Source organism: Pteronotus mesoamericanus, unplaced genomic scaffold (assembly GCF_021234165.1).
Source record: "Pteronotus mesoamericanus isolate MK-2021 breed Mesoamerican mustached bat unplaced genomic scaffold, CSHL_Meso_final contig_163, whole genome shotgun sequence".
NCBI lineage: Eukaryota > Metazoa > Chordata > Mammalia > Chiroptera > Mormoopidae > Pteronotus > Pteronotus mesoamericanus.
In genome coordinates this window covers 1683991-1699648 of record NW_026555064.1, presented here as the reverse complement: position 1 = coordinate 1699648, position 15658 = coordinate 1683991, and the positions used below count along the sequence as shown (strand labels likewise).

General features: G+C 45.0%; 1 protein-coding gene across 3 annotated transcripts in view; it reads left to right on the top strand.

Moving 5' to 3' along the window:
- The first annotated feature begins 3399 nt into the window (after nucleotides 1-3399).
- TMEM131L (transmembrane 131 like) overlaps nucleotides 3400-15658 on the top strand; it is a 137716-nt gene continuing 125457 nt past the window's right edge. For all 3 annotated transcript variants that reach the window (XM_054562356.1, XM_054562349.1, XM_054562343.1), the window contains exons 1-3: nucleotides 3400-3561; nucleotides 4282-4352; nucleotides 11422-11465. In XM_054562356.1, coding sequence (XP_054418331.1) covers nucleotides 3438-3561; nucleotides 4282-4352; nucleotides 11422-11465 — 239 coding nt within the window. In that variant the 5' untranslated portion in view covers nucleotides 3400-3437. The remainder of the gene's footprint in view (nucleotides 3562-4281; nucleotides 4353-11421; nucleotides 11466-15658) is intronic.

Here is a 15658-nt window from a genome sequence, read left to right as displayed (position 1 = left end):
CTTTTTAACTGTGAATACTGATGCTCCCCAAATTGCTCAATGTTTCCATAGTGGAGAAGGACAATTGTTTAACACAATAGACTAGTTTGAGAGAGAAGAGAATCCTTATCCAGTGCACCTTATCCAGGATTCCTGAGATGAGATGAAATGAAATAAAGTGAGAGAAAGGAGGGTCCCCTGAGTCAAGAGGGCAGTTTGCATCTCAAGGGTACCTGACCACAACCATGAGGCTTCTTGCAAAAACCATCCCCTCTGGGTGTTTCCTTCCTGCCAAAGAAGACTTGGATCCCAGCACGATGGTGGGGGTGGTTTGACGAAATACACGGTTTTGTTGTCACAACTGGGGTGAGGCTCAAAATGGAGCGATAGATAAGCCAGCAAACAGTTGGGACATGTACGTTTTCATTAACCATTTCTATTTCCAGCCTGTCTGAGTGAGGAATGATAATGATAATGATACTATGGGAATTCAAGTAATAATTATCAGCATCAAATCTACCATATTAATGCAAGGTCTGGCATGGCCCCACAATGTAAAATATGGCAATTTCATTTCTAGCATTCATTAAGCACTTACACCAGATGTTTACCCAACATTATGTCATTTAATCAACCACTCGGTAACCTGGTATCTTCTCTGGATTAGAGATAGATGATTTGGGCTTGACACTTCATTGTCAATTTTATGCAGGATGTGTTGAGATGTAGCTCACATTTATAGACTTGCTTGGTTTTCATCTGTACTCATTAAGAAAAAAACAAGAGTAAAGTAAGTCAAAAGCATGCTCAACATTCTTTATATTTCAAAATAATTATAGGCAGTCAATTTTAGGTGCATTTTTTAAAAAAACATTTAAACTTACATGGACCTTCTTTAAAATTGACATACTCCAGTACTTCTTCCTCGCTTTACTTTTGTGTATATAATTTACATATAAAGTTCATTCATATTTACATTAATTTTTTGTTAACATTATTTCATATATACTTTTCCATAACTCTGCCACTATAACTTGGTAGTTCTCATCTTTTTTGGGCTTTATTTTCTTCTGTAAAGTGAAGCATTCGGGCTACTATTTAATAGCCAAAATTTTTCCAGCTCTAGTATCTCATGACGACAAAATGTTGACTATCTACAGGGGAATAATAGAAATATGGAACAAATGACACAGGAGTCTTCTTTGGGGAACGAGTTTACTTTAAAACGTGGATGCTACTTAATGGGCCATAACTTTCCTGTTGTTTATGAGTCAGCATGAATAATACCTCCAGAGAAGGCTCAGTAGATCAGATTTATCTAAGAAGACAGCTGTGTAACCCTGTATCCCTCTCCAACCCCTTGGCACTGCAGATACATGTTTCTGGCTTTTTGAATAACAGTCAAGTAGCATTACCCACTTTGTAAAGTCCATAAGACCACAACTCGAAAATCAAGCTGGCCTCTTAAAGGCTTCAGTAGAACAAAATAGAGCTGTGTTTATAGATGGTCCACAGCTATTTTTCTCTGTCTTTATGTCATTTCCATTGATTCTGTGATCCTGGTTGGTGTGGGAAAGACTTGTAGTAAAAAATTAAAATTGTTTGAAAGGTAGTAACGAAAGTTTTGTGCCATGACTTTTTGTACCTATTAGGCTTTCAATTTTTTTGCTTGCTCTCCTTTCTAAGTAGTATAGTCATAAGAAGGCTTAAAATATGTATTGTAAATAATTAGGTCAATGAGAGAACTTTCACTTAAAAACAAACTTTGAAGGTGCAGGTATTGCTTGTTGGGCTGTGCAAGTTGAGTATTCTTGTCATAAGAGGCCCCCTTAACACCGTGGAGAAGCTTCAGAGCCCAACTACAAATACAAACCTAGAGAAGAGACACGAAGAGAAAAAACGGACATAGTGGGATGGGATTGGAGATCCTTGCTGAGAAAATAAACAGGCTGGCAGGGAACATAGGAAAAAGGCAAGGAACAGAGAGAATACTGAAAGTGTGCAAGTTGGCTAATGCAGTGCTACTTTTTTTTCCCCACACTGAGGACTTATATTTCTGCAAATCTTAAATGTTAAATTCTGGCCACACAATTAGGCTATTTAACCTTGTTTAGAGTTTTGTTTAGACGCAGCTTGAGACTGGGCTTGTAGTGCTGTGTTATGTCCTTAGGAGAGAGAGGATTCGTAATTGATTTAGTCCTGCGGCATCTGTCCTGCTATTCGACCACCGCTTTTCCATTGTCTAGACTGTAAGGCACCAGAAGCAATTAAGTAGAGGATCAATGTAAGCAGACAGGTGTGCCCCAGTTACTTCCCCTCTTTATTCTACACTGCTCATATTCTCTGAATTTCATACAAGCTGCTCTGGAAACAGCAACTTAATAAAAAACAAAACAAAACTGAAGATTGCCAGTTCTTTCAGGTGATGTAAGTCGATTCCTGAATAAACCCTTGCATGATATTAACTTTAAAGAGATCTCAGATCTTAAACGTAGTTTTCGGTTCTAAGCATCAAAAATGGGGCTAGGAAATACATTTCCAAGTATTGCTTCTATTATCCTGTTAATGTTAGAAACAGGGAACTTACCACGTCCTCGACCCCCACCACGTTTCAGAAGAGGCTGGCTGAATTTTGCAACATGAATCCGAAGGGGAGTATTGGCAAGATCTTTAAAGCTAGAAAAATCCCCTAGGAAGAGGCTTCCCCACCTGTCACAACCTGGACCGTCTCCATGGAGGGCGTCGGGCGCACCACCGCCACGCGGCGCTGAGGTCAGCCTCTCCGGTCTTGTGAGAGCTCTTTTTATTCTAAATTACAGACTTTGCAGCCACCGGATATCCTCGCTGCAGAACTGGCAGTAGCCATGTGGCTGCACTCGCGTTTCCTGACAACCACTGCATTATTTCCACTAATATCCTGTCTCAGGCCTCTCGCTGGGCGACTCCTCACTCCCACCACCCACCGCCGCTCCCCTGCGAATGGGTAACAACCCGACTCTGGCCCCTGCGCCCAAACAAAGCGGACCGCCACCCCCCTCCGAAAGTTGTTGAAATCGCACTTGGCGACAGTGGCTTGATACTCCCTCTCGACAGCTCTAAGTCACAGCCGCAGAAATTGCTCGCAGTCGGTAGATTTGGGCAGACTCGCAACCCTGTGCTCCGTGCAGGGGTGGGGCGCCCGCAGCCGAGACGTTCTCATTGTCCACGTTCCCCGCACCCCGCGGCGTTCCGTCCCCCCCCGCCCCCCACCTCTATCTGTGGCACACACGCGCGCAGGGCGAGCGGCGCGCCCGGGGCTGGAGCAGCAAGCAGCAGCAGCAGCTGCTGTGGCGGGGGCGGGGCGGGGGCAAGCGGGGCGGGCCCGGCGGGCGGCGGGGGCGGGCCCGGGGCGAGGCAGCCCCGGCGCCAGCGAGCGAGCGGCGAGCGCGGCGAGCAGCGAGAAGAGCGCGAGCAGCAGCATGGCGGGGCTCCGACGCCCGCAGCCGGGCTGCTACAGCCGCACCGCCGCGGCCGTGAACCTCCTGCTAGGCGTCTTCCAGGTCCTCCTGCCCTGCTGTCGCCCGGGAGGGGCTCAGGGACAAGGTCAGCCTTGCGCCGCTCTGCTGGCTTTCCCTCTCCACCCTGCCCCCCCCCCCCTTCTCTTTCTTTTAGGGAACTGCTGAAATCTATTACAGGGCAAGGGGAGGAAAGGGAAAGGGGCAGGAGGAGGAAGGAAAGCGATTGCAAGTCTCGGCTGATAACATTTTCTAACCACAGCGTCCCCTCCCGCGCCCCCCCGCCCCCATGCAAACAGAAAACTGGGAAGTCGCGGGCTCGGGGACCGCGGCGGGGACCGCTAGCTGCCCGCGCTCCGGAGCCTTTGTGAGCGGCCCCCCAGCACCCCCGGCGCAGCCCCCGCTTTGTGTGGCGCGCGCTAGGGCCCCGCCGCGGCCCGGCTTCCTGCAGCTTTGTTCCCCGAGCCTGGCCGCCCAGGACCCATCCAGCAGATGCCCGACCCAGATGCTGCGGGATGCGAGCGCTGAGCGGCCCACGGGGTGGCCTCTTACGATCAGTCCCCGAGCACGAGACCCCCGCCCCCCCCGCCCTCGACCCTGCATGCTTTCGCCTCTCTGTCACAGGGGCCGCCGACATACACCCCGTCCATTGTGTTCGTATCCTCTGCTGGCTCTTCGGGTGGCTTCGCTTCTAGAGGGAAAGGGGGACTTGTTTTGGTGAGGCGGGTGCAGAGGGGACGATAGGGAAACAGGAAGCGTTTCTTTTCCGTGCATTAAAAACGCGGTGTATTTTTTGGTGTTCGTGCAGCGATTGAGCCCTTGCCCAACGTGGTGGAGCTGTGGCAGGCAGAAGAAGGGGAACTCCTCTTGCCCACTCAGGTGAGGACGGCCAGGTGACAGGGCGGGGGTGGGTGTGCGAACGTGGAGAGGCAGGGAGGCCACGAGGCCGCCGGCCCCCCGGTGGCACAGGCACTCGGGCCACTTTGCAAGGCAAATAAACGGTCGGGCCAAGCCTGAACACCTGGCAACGGTGGCCTTCTCAGCCTCCTCCCGGGCCATGTGACAGGGCGTGAGTGACGCCTGCCCCAAGTTCAAGAGGTGGGACGTGAGGCCACCTCAGCAGGGCCTTGGCCAGCGACTGCTGTGTCGGGGGGAAGGGCGGGCCCGTAGGCCAGCTGTGGTCTTGGGTGGGCGAGGGACATGTGCCCTGTTCTGTAAATGAGCTGGCGCTGTGTGCCTGAAGACGGCAGGAATATTGAGTTCAGAAATGTTAGTGAGTAGTACTTGCCATTAGCGATAAGTTGCTTTGGGTTGAAGATGTGACTTTAAAGAATTGTAATCTTGGATTTTTCCCAAGTGCCTTAAATTTGCATTAGAATACACCCTGTAAAGAACTTCAATTTCCTGTTTGCGGCGCCCCCCCCCCATGATATAATGATTGCATTTGGAAAAATAATTACTAGAATTTTATTGGAATCTGTGGCATCATACAGGGTTTACTGCCACTATAGACACAGTACTGGAAAGCTTTTGTGTTTAAGGTTTAACTTCTAGGAGAAATTCTCATGGACTGCAGTTGAACACATTTAAACATAATATTGTTGACTGTTTTTCAGCGTTGACAATAGTGACCCCAAATGCATTTTTTTTCCCCTGGGGGAGAAGTAATTTGAATTCTAAGGGAATATTCAGCTTGTGGGCCGTAATTTTTGAGATGTTCATTACTGCCACATCGGTGGCAGCACTTAATTCTATGCTGTCTCTTGTGGCTGTTTAGAAAAACAGGATGTCTAGCTATAACTTCACTGGAGAGGCTGTGCAGTTTTACATTTCAATTTTCTCCTTCCTATGTGAAGCATTTACAGTGCTGGTTTTGAAATATTTGGAATATTCATTTTAACCAAGGCTAATGAATAACAGCTTCAAGGCGGAGAGGTGATTTTTTAGAGGAAAATTTTCCTGGACCTTCCCTAAGGCCAGCAGGCTGAATAAGACCAGTCCTTTGAGAAAAAGCCCCAGCAGGATGGGAAGCAAATAGTCTGCCCTTCTCTTAAAAGTTTATTCCCAAATGGAGTTGTTCCCTGATTATAAATAACAGATGTTTGTTGTTGAAGGTTTAGAACATACATAAAGATAAAATGGACAAAATGGAAATTGTTCACAATCCTACTGAGAGAACCACACCTAACATTTGAAGTATGTACTGTTAGTTGTATTTGTCTCTATCAGAGCTGTTCAGGAGCAGCATTCGTGACATTTTGGGCTGGAGAATTCTTTGTTGGGGGGTGCTGTCCTGGGCCCTGCAGGATGTCAGTCAGCCAGAGCATCTCTGCCTCTACCCACTAGATGCCAGTGGCGCTCACTTCTCCCTCTCTTCCCCTCAGTTGTGACAGCTAAAGAATGTCTGCAGGCAGTGTCAAATGTCCCTGGGGAGCAAAATCACCCGGTTGAGAAGCGCTGGTGTATATCTATACGTATTTGCTTTTGTACTCAATTGTAGCCTCTGTCTCTTACTGGCTGGTGTTAGAAGCCAACCAACCCAAGCTGAAGAAAGTAAATTATAGACTCTGATTTATTACAGCATTAGTTGAAGATGTATTCACTCTGCTCAGAGATGGAAATGTCAGGCCTATGATATAATTTTATTATAAGCTTAGACATTATTGTATGAAACTTTTTTTTAAAGGTTTTATTTATTTTTAGAGAGGGGAAGGGAAGGAGAAAGGAAGAGAAACAACAGTGTGAGAAATGTCGATTGGTTGCCTCTTGCATGACCCCAACCAGGGAACAGTCCCACAAACGAGACATGTGCCATGACTGGGAATTGAACCGACAACCTTTCGGTTCACAGACCAGCACTTAATCCACTGAGCCACACCAGCCAGGGCTATTTTTATGAAATTCTTAATTTCTAGTTTGTTTTTTTTTTTATATGTATGATACGGTTTGTTTTGGTAAGAATGTTAGACTTTAAAGTTGTCTTTCAGGAATGTTCATCATAGAAGCACTTACAGCTAAGCTATTTTAATCAAAGCTGTAATAAAAGTGAAACTATATTCAAAGTAATTTCCTAAATACTTCATTTCTACCTATATGAGTATCTTTTAGAGACCTTTATTCTGCATATATCTGGGGTGGGGGCGAGGATAAATATAGATCTATCTATAGCTGTCTATCTAAACTGCATACAATACACACATATATATTACATATATATATAAAAACTGCAGAGAGTTCTGAAGAGTTCTTTTTAGGGAATTTTTTTCAACGTACTTTGAATTTCTTTCAGAAAAGTTTTCCTCATGTGTGTCATGGAGTCTGTTGGAAGGAGAATATTTATAGGTGTTATTTAAGTTTGAGGGTTTTCTGTTTAATTAACTTGTAGGTTGGGTTCCTTTCATTTGGGACGACTTCAAGGTGGCTTCAGAAGCTAAGATTTTTCAATTAGAGTTGAAATAGAAGCATCAGAAAATGTGGCATTAAAAAATTGAATACTAACATTTGCCAACAGCAATTATTTATTTTGGAAATGTTTTCTGTTGATTGGACCCTCCCCCCTCCCCATGGTTCTCTAAGTGATCAAGAACTTGAGGAATGCATCATTAGTAAAACAAATTATGACAATTGAATTGTTTTAAACAGCCAGACCTTCTGGCCAGCCTTCCAGGATTTGACTCCCTGCTTCATCCCTTTTCACCTCTGACCTCAAAGTTTCATCATCTGCAAAATGGGGGTAATAATGGTGCTGATCTCAGAAGAAATAAGTGCCTTGAAATGAGTAAGCACTTAACATACAGGGTCCATCTGTGTTTTATTACAAAATCATAAGCATATAATCCTATAACTTAACAATATCACACTCAAGCACACCCTAGGACATTTTAGGTGAAATGTTCAAATTGCTGTCCATCTCGTGGGAGACATTCACGTACCCTAGCAACCACACGCTGGCAGGCGTTCCTGCTGCCGGACCCCATATGATGCCTGCTATTTGGGCAGTATCGAACTCTTCCCCGATGATTTGGTCACTGGATAGCATGGAAGAGCTTTCCTGCTTTGAAGGGGCTGACCCAGTGCAGATAACTCAGGATTATTATGTACCCTGAGATTGTACAGATAAATAGTATTATTCATATCTTTTTGCCATATGCTCTTTTATATTGTTTAATAACTTGGTGTAGGAACGTAAAAACTATCCGTGGTGATGATGAGAAGGGAGGAAAAAACATGTGGTTTTATTTTTAGATTTACAGAATTTTTCCTTTCTTTTGACTTTGCTTCATGTGACCATACTTCATCTCACTGTCTCCAGAGCGGTGATGGGTGTAGAAATGAAACAACCGTTTTCATGAGCTTACAAGAAGTAATTGCGCGTGTGCAAGACCCTGTCTTGTGTGTCTTCTTTGCCTTCAAGGTCAAGAACCTTGTAGGATTCCTTGCCATCTACTCAACCTGCTCTGGGCCTGAGGGCCTTCTGTGTTCCAACCTTGACTGCTGCTCTGGTCAGTGTCTGGGAAGCTCACCCCAGCCTGATTCTTGGCTGAGCAGGCCCAGTATGGATCTGTTGAGTGAAAGAATGGATTCTATTGCCTGGCTCTTTGTACAGGGATGGTCCTTCCTAACTTGGCAGTGGTACTGTCTTTTCCCATCTGTGAGTTCCTTGAGTATCTGAGTTTTTTGCTTCGTCTTGTTGTTGCCCTAACTTGGTTTCCTGTAAGAGGATTTGGGCTTCTAAGCTTTGTGGCCCCTCTTGTGGCCACCATGTTCTGTAAGAAGTAGGCATCGGTAATAGTCCCTGAGTTCTTCCTAGGGGAGGAGAGGCAGATGGCTGTGTATTGTCCAGTTCCCCTCTTAATAGGTTATTCAGTTCTGAAGATGGCAGGCCCAATGCCTTCAGCATCGGTTTCCTATTATTGTTGAGTAATCACATTTTTGTATCAGTTCTAGCAGCTGGAAGGGCAATATAGAATTTGTTCTTTCAATCCCTTTGGACTTTGCCGAGAGGAGAAGCCTCACTCCTGATGCCCCTGGTTAGGCTGGGGACGTGGGTGCCGGGAAGGAGCAGCTGGTAGCTGATGCAGACGCCCCATGCTCCAGCCTGGGATGGCAGGCTCCCCTGCTCTGCTGGTCTCGTCTGTTCCTCTAGCAGACACCTCGCAGGGAGGTCTGGCCCACTGAGACCCCTGGGAAATAGCGATGAATCAGAAAGTCTCTGCCTTTAAAAACCTCACATCTTGTCTAATTTACCCCCTTACGCCTGAGGGTAGTAACGGAAATTGATAGAAAGTGAAACAGGAAATGGTACACTGACTATGAGAATTCTTTATTATCTCAGGTACTGGGTTATGTAATGGCATCTTGCTCCAGCCAGCAAATCATTAACAAGTATTTGGAAATCTTTTTGTCATAGAGAGTTATTTTTGGTTTAGTCTACTTCTGCTATCAACATAAAAAATAATAATTAACATGGGTTGAATAATAACCGGCATTGTTTAAGTACTTTATGAGTATCCTCTCATGTTAATATGCTAACACATGAAGCAGGAAGACGTGATTTTACAGATGAGGAAACTGAGGCTCCGAGTTGTCATATAATTTGCCCAAGGCCTTAAGAAAGTGGCCATGGTGGGATTTGAACTCAGGAGGTGTTGCTTTTGGCCACTACACTGTCGTATGAATTTTATCATTGTCTGGCTGGAAAAATAGTGTTGTGGGGATACGATTCCTGGGTCTGAGGGAAGTGATTTTCAGGTTCTGTTTTGATTTAGAAAAACTTGCTTAATGAAGTTCTCAAAAACAGTTGTACCTACAGTATTTTAAAATTATCTTTATTAAGATGTTTTTATTGAGGTATAATTTACATTTAATGTTATATTTTAGGTGTAAAACATAATGATTTGATATTTGTGTCTACTGCAAAATGATCACCATACTAAGTCTAGTTAACATCTGTCATGGTATATACTTACAAAAAAATTGTTCTTGTGATAAGAACTTTTAAGATTTAGCAACTTTCCAATGTGCAGTACAGTACTATTAAATATAGTCACTGTGCTGTACGTTATATCCTCCTGATTAACTTCTTTTATCACTAAAAGTTGGTACCTTTTGACCACCTTCACCCATGAAACAGCCGCCCGCCCCCCTCCCACCCCCGCCTGGTGCTGGTGGAGGGAGCGGATTACAGGATTTGGTCCCTGCCTTTTCAGAGCTTGGTGGGGTTGGGGAGATAAGGCTGGTAATACCCCAAGATAACAATCAAGCGCTGAAATGTGGGGACTGAGAGGAGAGTTGAGGAGCAGAGTGTATTGGAGAGATCCGCTTTAGCGCGCATGTGACGGGGCCTGGCCCAGAGCCTCACTCCCACGGCTGAAGGTTCAGTGTTTTCATGCTGATGCTTCAACCTGGAGCCCAGAGCCCCTGCTGAGGTCTGGCGGTAGAGATTGTGTTGGGTATGTCCAGGTCAATTGACAGTCACTGGATTCCAGGTTAAGGAGCTTGGCGTCTATCTGCCCGACAGTTGGGGAGCCATGGCAGGTGCTTGAGCAGAGAAGTAACACAGTGACGTGGAATGCTGGGTCTTTACCATGTGGGTGGTGAAGTGATTGATGTTGAGGAAGATTGGTCTCGCAGTGACACCTGGGAATGGGCTGAAGGCTCACGTCTTAAACAGAGCAGAAAGCCCCATCTGCAGTGGTAATGGTGGCCTGGCAGTCAATGGTGTGGCCGGTTCGCTGACAGAAGGGATGGGGAAGACAGGACAGGCCTGAGCTGTATTTCGAGTGAGTGGGTGGGTCAGTATGGTTTGCGGTAAGGGGAGGAGAGCAGTGCAAGATGACCCTAGGGTTTGCCCATGGGTCAAGGAGTGTCATGGTGTCTTTGACAGAAAGAGGGAAGTTAGAACGGAAGCCACCTGGCAGGGACCCCTGATGTTGGTAAGTCTGATGTCGGTCTTAGTTGTTTCTGGGGAGACAAAGTGCACATATCCTGGAGGCGTTGGGGGAGGGCTGGAGCCATAAATTAGCTCATCCCACGCGTGGTGGCGTCGCTGCCATGTGCTGTGTTGTCCAAAACCACATGAGTCTTGGCTCCCGTGGAAAGGTAGGCATTTACCGAGTGTCTCCGTGTGTGATTGAGAAGCTGGGGCTGGAGACAGGGATTGGGCCCCACTGGGTTGCAGGCCTGGGCTGACATTCGGAGGGAATCTGTGGAGAGGGGCCCGGGCCCAGGGGGACTGGCAGGGACGGGGAGGCAGCGTTGTGGAGAGCAGGGTCCAGGCGTGGCTGGAGGACAGGAAGGGCCGGTGGGCCTGAGGAACAGTGACGGACTTCAAGAGCGGGTAGTCAAGGTCACGTCCGTAAGGCAGATTGCAGTATGGTATTTAATGAGATCTGCCCTTTTGTTTCTGTTTCAGGAGGCTTTCCTTTTTACCCTCCTGGCGCATGATGCGTGTGGTCGTATTTTTGGATGGTAAATCTGGGAGGAAATCTTGGAATCCCTTTTGAGTGTGATTTTTATGCCCTTTATAACATTTATCAGCCTTTTTAGCTTGATGTCAAGATATATCAGGTGTTCATTTGGAGGATTCTGAAACAGTCTGTTTTCTACATTTGGTAATTTTAATTATTATTAGACTTGATCCTGTGTGATTGAACTTAGACATTAAAAAATGCTCTTGGAGAGAAGTGATGCTAATTTTGAGATTATGTTTAGGTCGTGATTTTAAACAGGCAGAATACTTATGATGAGTATCCAAGGAACCAGTTTGGTGGTGTCGTTACGAGTGTCATTCTTTCTCAGTATATATTTTTTGAATGCCTGCTGTGCGTCAGGCACGATTTTAGACATTCATTACATGTGCATCACCCCGTGAGGTTTGAAGGACTGTATCTTGTGGAGATTTTGTGTTCCTTTGAAACAACTGTTAACGCATGTTCTTTCTCAATAGGGTGATTCTGAAGAGGATATGGAGGAGCATTCTCAAGAACAGAGGTAAGGAAAGAAATGGCAGCAAATACCTGCTAAATATCCCTGCCCACTTTGGATGCTACCTGAAGTCTCGTATAAGTCTATACTTATATATTTAATATTATCTGTAAAGTGCCTTCCTCGTTGGCATTTTGGGTATCTGTACTCTCTAATAATATGACTTTGTTTGAAAATAAGGTTGTCCAGAAAGCTGTTAAAATGCACCCACCCCCCCGCCGCGAACTTCCCTTTTCCCAAGGCATGCTCACTGCCTCCACCTCGTTCACAAACACCCGCCCAGCATCGAGCACTGTCCTGGGTGCTGGACATAAAGGACGAAACAAGACCTGTGTTGCATGTAGTGGGGGAGTCATTACTGTAAACAAAACAAAATAACGATGCTTTTAAAAGAACCGTCAAGAATGAGATTGCTGTAGTGGAGAATAATGGGGTGGGAGGGCGGTCAGGAGAGGCCGCTCGTGGGAGGGGACATTGGAGCTGGGGACGGGAGCGGGGAGGGCGTGCTGGAGCGGCCACGCAGCAGGCACAGGGGGCGTGCTCTGTGCTGAGGGGACGGCTGGTGCGCAGGCCCTGGCGCGGGGAGCCCTGGCAGCGGTCCGGGGACGCGGAGGAGGCCGGTGCGGTCGTGTGATAGTGAGCGGTGGTAGGACCTTCTCAGAGTCACAGTGAGGAGCTTGAATTTTATGTTATTTTTTTTTATTAAAATGTAGTTTTGTGGTATGAGCTGTTAAAGGATTTTAAGCAAGGGCCAGCACGCTGAAAGATGTCAACTACGTTTTTAAGAGAATGTTTTCATCATGGGGCAGTCTCGGTCAGTTGTCAGACTCGGGTAGTTGATCCCTGGGAGGTACGTGAAGACTCAGTGGTACCGGGGCACAGGGATAACTTCCAGGAAATTGGACTCTGGATCCTCTGCATCTGCATAGTCTCAAAGTTCATTTGTCTGAGGTTGCAAGTTATCCTTCTCCACTTTACAAAAGAAAGGCAGAGCTCTTACCCAGCCCCAATCCTCCGTGCTTCATCTTGGGCAGAGAGGTGATCTGAAATGCAGGATTCGTTAGGCGAGGGGGATTCACTCTGGTTGGATGACAAATTTGTTTGTAACGCTTTGGTGGTTTACACATAATGACTTTCAACAAAATTAAAGGAGGACCCAGTCAAACTGGCAGTTGCACGGTCATCAAAAGTAATTTTTAATGATAGATCTCTATGATTTTTGGATAAAACATTGAGGGAGTTTAGAGTACATAGAGATGGTGCTGTCACAAAGCTCCTTCCATTCACATCTGTTTATGTAAACAAGCTTTTTCAGTGCTTATATTAAACAAAAAAGACAAGGAAAATAAGATTAAATTGATGCTAACTAACTAATGCATATCATTCTTGCAGTAAGTTAATAGTCACATAAATTAATCGGGGTTGGAGGAGAAGACCGTTCCATCCATCTCAGTAAAGGGTGCATTTTCAATAAAATTTGACTTACGTTTAATTACCTCTCAAAAACAAAATAATAAATATTTTGTAAGATAAATAACAAAATAATAAAGTATTTTGTAAAAAAAGAAAATAAAAAGTTGGTAAAATGCTGGTTTGATCAATTGCATGCTAATAAAAATCATCACTCACTTCAGAACAAAAAATTTTAACACTTGGATCTTATGGTCAGAGAAAAAATTTTAAAGCCCGCAAAATTTCAATTTATACCCATAGTTTTTGTTGCAGAAGTCTTTGAACATGAAGGTACAATAGATTAAAATTCTTTGAAGGAATATCTCGCAACATAGGAAAGCCTATATTTGTGTATTTGAAAAAAGCGAACGATGATGGATATTATAGCAGTGGTATTTAGATTCCATTGAAAATATTTTAAAAAGTGATTGTGAGTTTTATTAAGAATGCCAATATTTACAATATTAACTCCCTAGCGACCATTTAAACTCAGCATGAAATTTTAAATGGGAGATACCTTTCGTACACGGGGCAGTTCAGGGTTTGGGGCAGTTCAGGGTTTGTGACGATCCTGTTGGGGTAAATGGGAGCAAGGGAAGGCGAGGAGCAGTGAGGATGCGGTGTCAGGCTGGGCTGCCAACACTGGGGGTGGAGGGATGTGCCAGGTCCGGAGGGGAATTTGGGGGCGTGGAGCAGATCCACTCTTGAATCCACGGTGGAGAGGAAGGAGAAGTCACGGAGGGCTTCTGGCATTTGGCTTGAGCTCCTGGGGAGACGGTGACTGGGATGGGGAAGGATTTGTGGGAGGGAGATCAGGAAGTCTGGGGTGGTTGTCTCCCAGGAATCTCAGGCTTGATAAGACACGTCCAAGCGGAGCTGGCTGGGAGGCAGGTGATGATGTGCGTGTGGAGCCAGGAAGGCTGGGCCGCATCTCCGGGGTGGGTGTGCCCAGCCTGTGGGGAGCCCTGTGGCACTTGCTTTGGAGTTTGTTGGCAGTTCTCCTTTCTCATTAATTAGAACTTGTTCCTTTTCTTTTCAAAAATTTTCTGTCCTACTTAAACGTATTAGTAGACTTTATCCTCATTGGTCTTTTGACATAGTGTGAGATTATCAGAGTGGAGGTGTCAGGGAGTGGGGTTTGGGGGGAATTGTGTCGGGGAATTAGCAGTGTGGCCGCCACACTTCTTGGCAGTGGCTCATGGTGAGAGAGACATTTTACATCATGATTGCTTACTGACCTGCAGGCCTGTATGTGAATGTATGAATATGTATGTGCATGCTGACTTATTTCATACAATAGTGCTTACCCTAACTAACTGTGATATAGCCTATTTTCTGTTCCTTTTTTTTTTTGGTGGTAAAGTCTATAACATTTACCATTTTAATCATTTTTAAATGTACAGTTCTGTGGCATTGAGCGCATTTATAGTGTTATGCAAATATTACTACACTATCCCCAGATGTTTTCTATTTCATTTAAGAAAAAAATGCTGGTTGCCACTACTGGATTAATATTAAAACTCGTAATCATGATTCACAATTTGATCAGTCCTGATTTATACAGTATTTTAATCTTCCTGATATAAAAATTAAAGTATTTTGCTATTATTTTATCCCTAGTTGCCTTCCTTTCAACTTAATTTCCAAGCCTCTTTGTTTTCTTTTGGCTTTTTTGGGGGTTGAGATTTGTTCCTCATGCAAAAGGACAAGCTCATGGCACAGGCTCGATGCTGCTATTAGAAAACCCTCTTCGTGTCCGTTCTCTGAAAATGTAGAGTCTGGAGTTCTCTCCAAAGGATGTCCTGTGATGGGTAAATTCGTCACCTGAGTACTTCCTGTTTGTTTATCTTTACTGTGCGGATGGGAATTTTATTTTAAGGAAAAGTTTAACACCCCCAAGGCTCATGTAATGTCTTGCTACTTTTAAAATAAACCTTTTGTTTTAGAATAGATGAAGATTTACAGAAAACTGTAGAGGTGGTAAGAGAGTGCCCCGTACCCCACACACAGTTTACCCTGATGTGAACGTCTTACATGACTGCGGTACTTTTGTCATGGCTAAGATACCAGCATTGATACAGGGCTCTGAACCAAACCCTATGCTTTACTGGGTTTCCATGGTTTTTCCCTAACGTCCCCTTTCTGTCCAAGAAGCCTTTCTTGGATGCCACCTTACTTTTAGTTGTCATTCCCCCTGAGGAACCTCTTGCTTGTCACAGTTTGTCAGACTTGTATTTGAAAGCCGGACGGTTCTGAGGAGGACTGGTTGGGTGTTTTGTAAAACGCCCCTCAGTTTGGGGTTGTCTCACATTTTCCTTTGTGGTCACTTGGGGTCCTAGACTAGGGCAAAGAAGGCCACAGATGTAAATTGCCATTCTCATCACACATCACATACCTACTGTCAATGCGACGTATCACTTTGATGTTGACCTTGGTCACCTGGCTGATACTGTTCGCCAGGTTTATCTTCTGTGAAGTTACTGTTTCTCCACCTCTTCCCATGCCGCACTCTTTGAAGGCAAGTCATTAAGTGGAACTAAGATCCACCTGCATAAAGTATTTAGATTCCTTTTGAATGGGAGATTTTTCTGTTCTCTTTCACTTATTTATTTATTCGATCATTTACTTTTATCGCTATAGATGCGTGGATATTTATTTTATACTCTGGGTTATAATCCAGCACTGGGTTTGCCCTGTTATTTTAGTGACCTTTATCCTTGATCCTACATTTATGGAATTATTAGTAT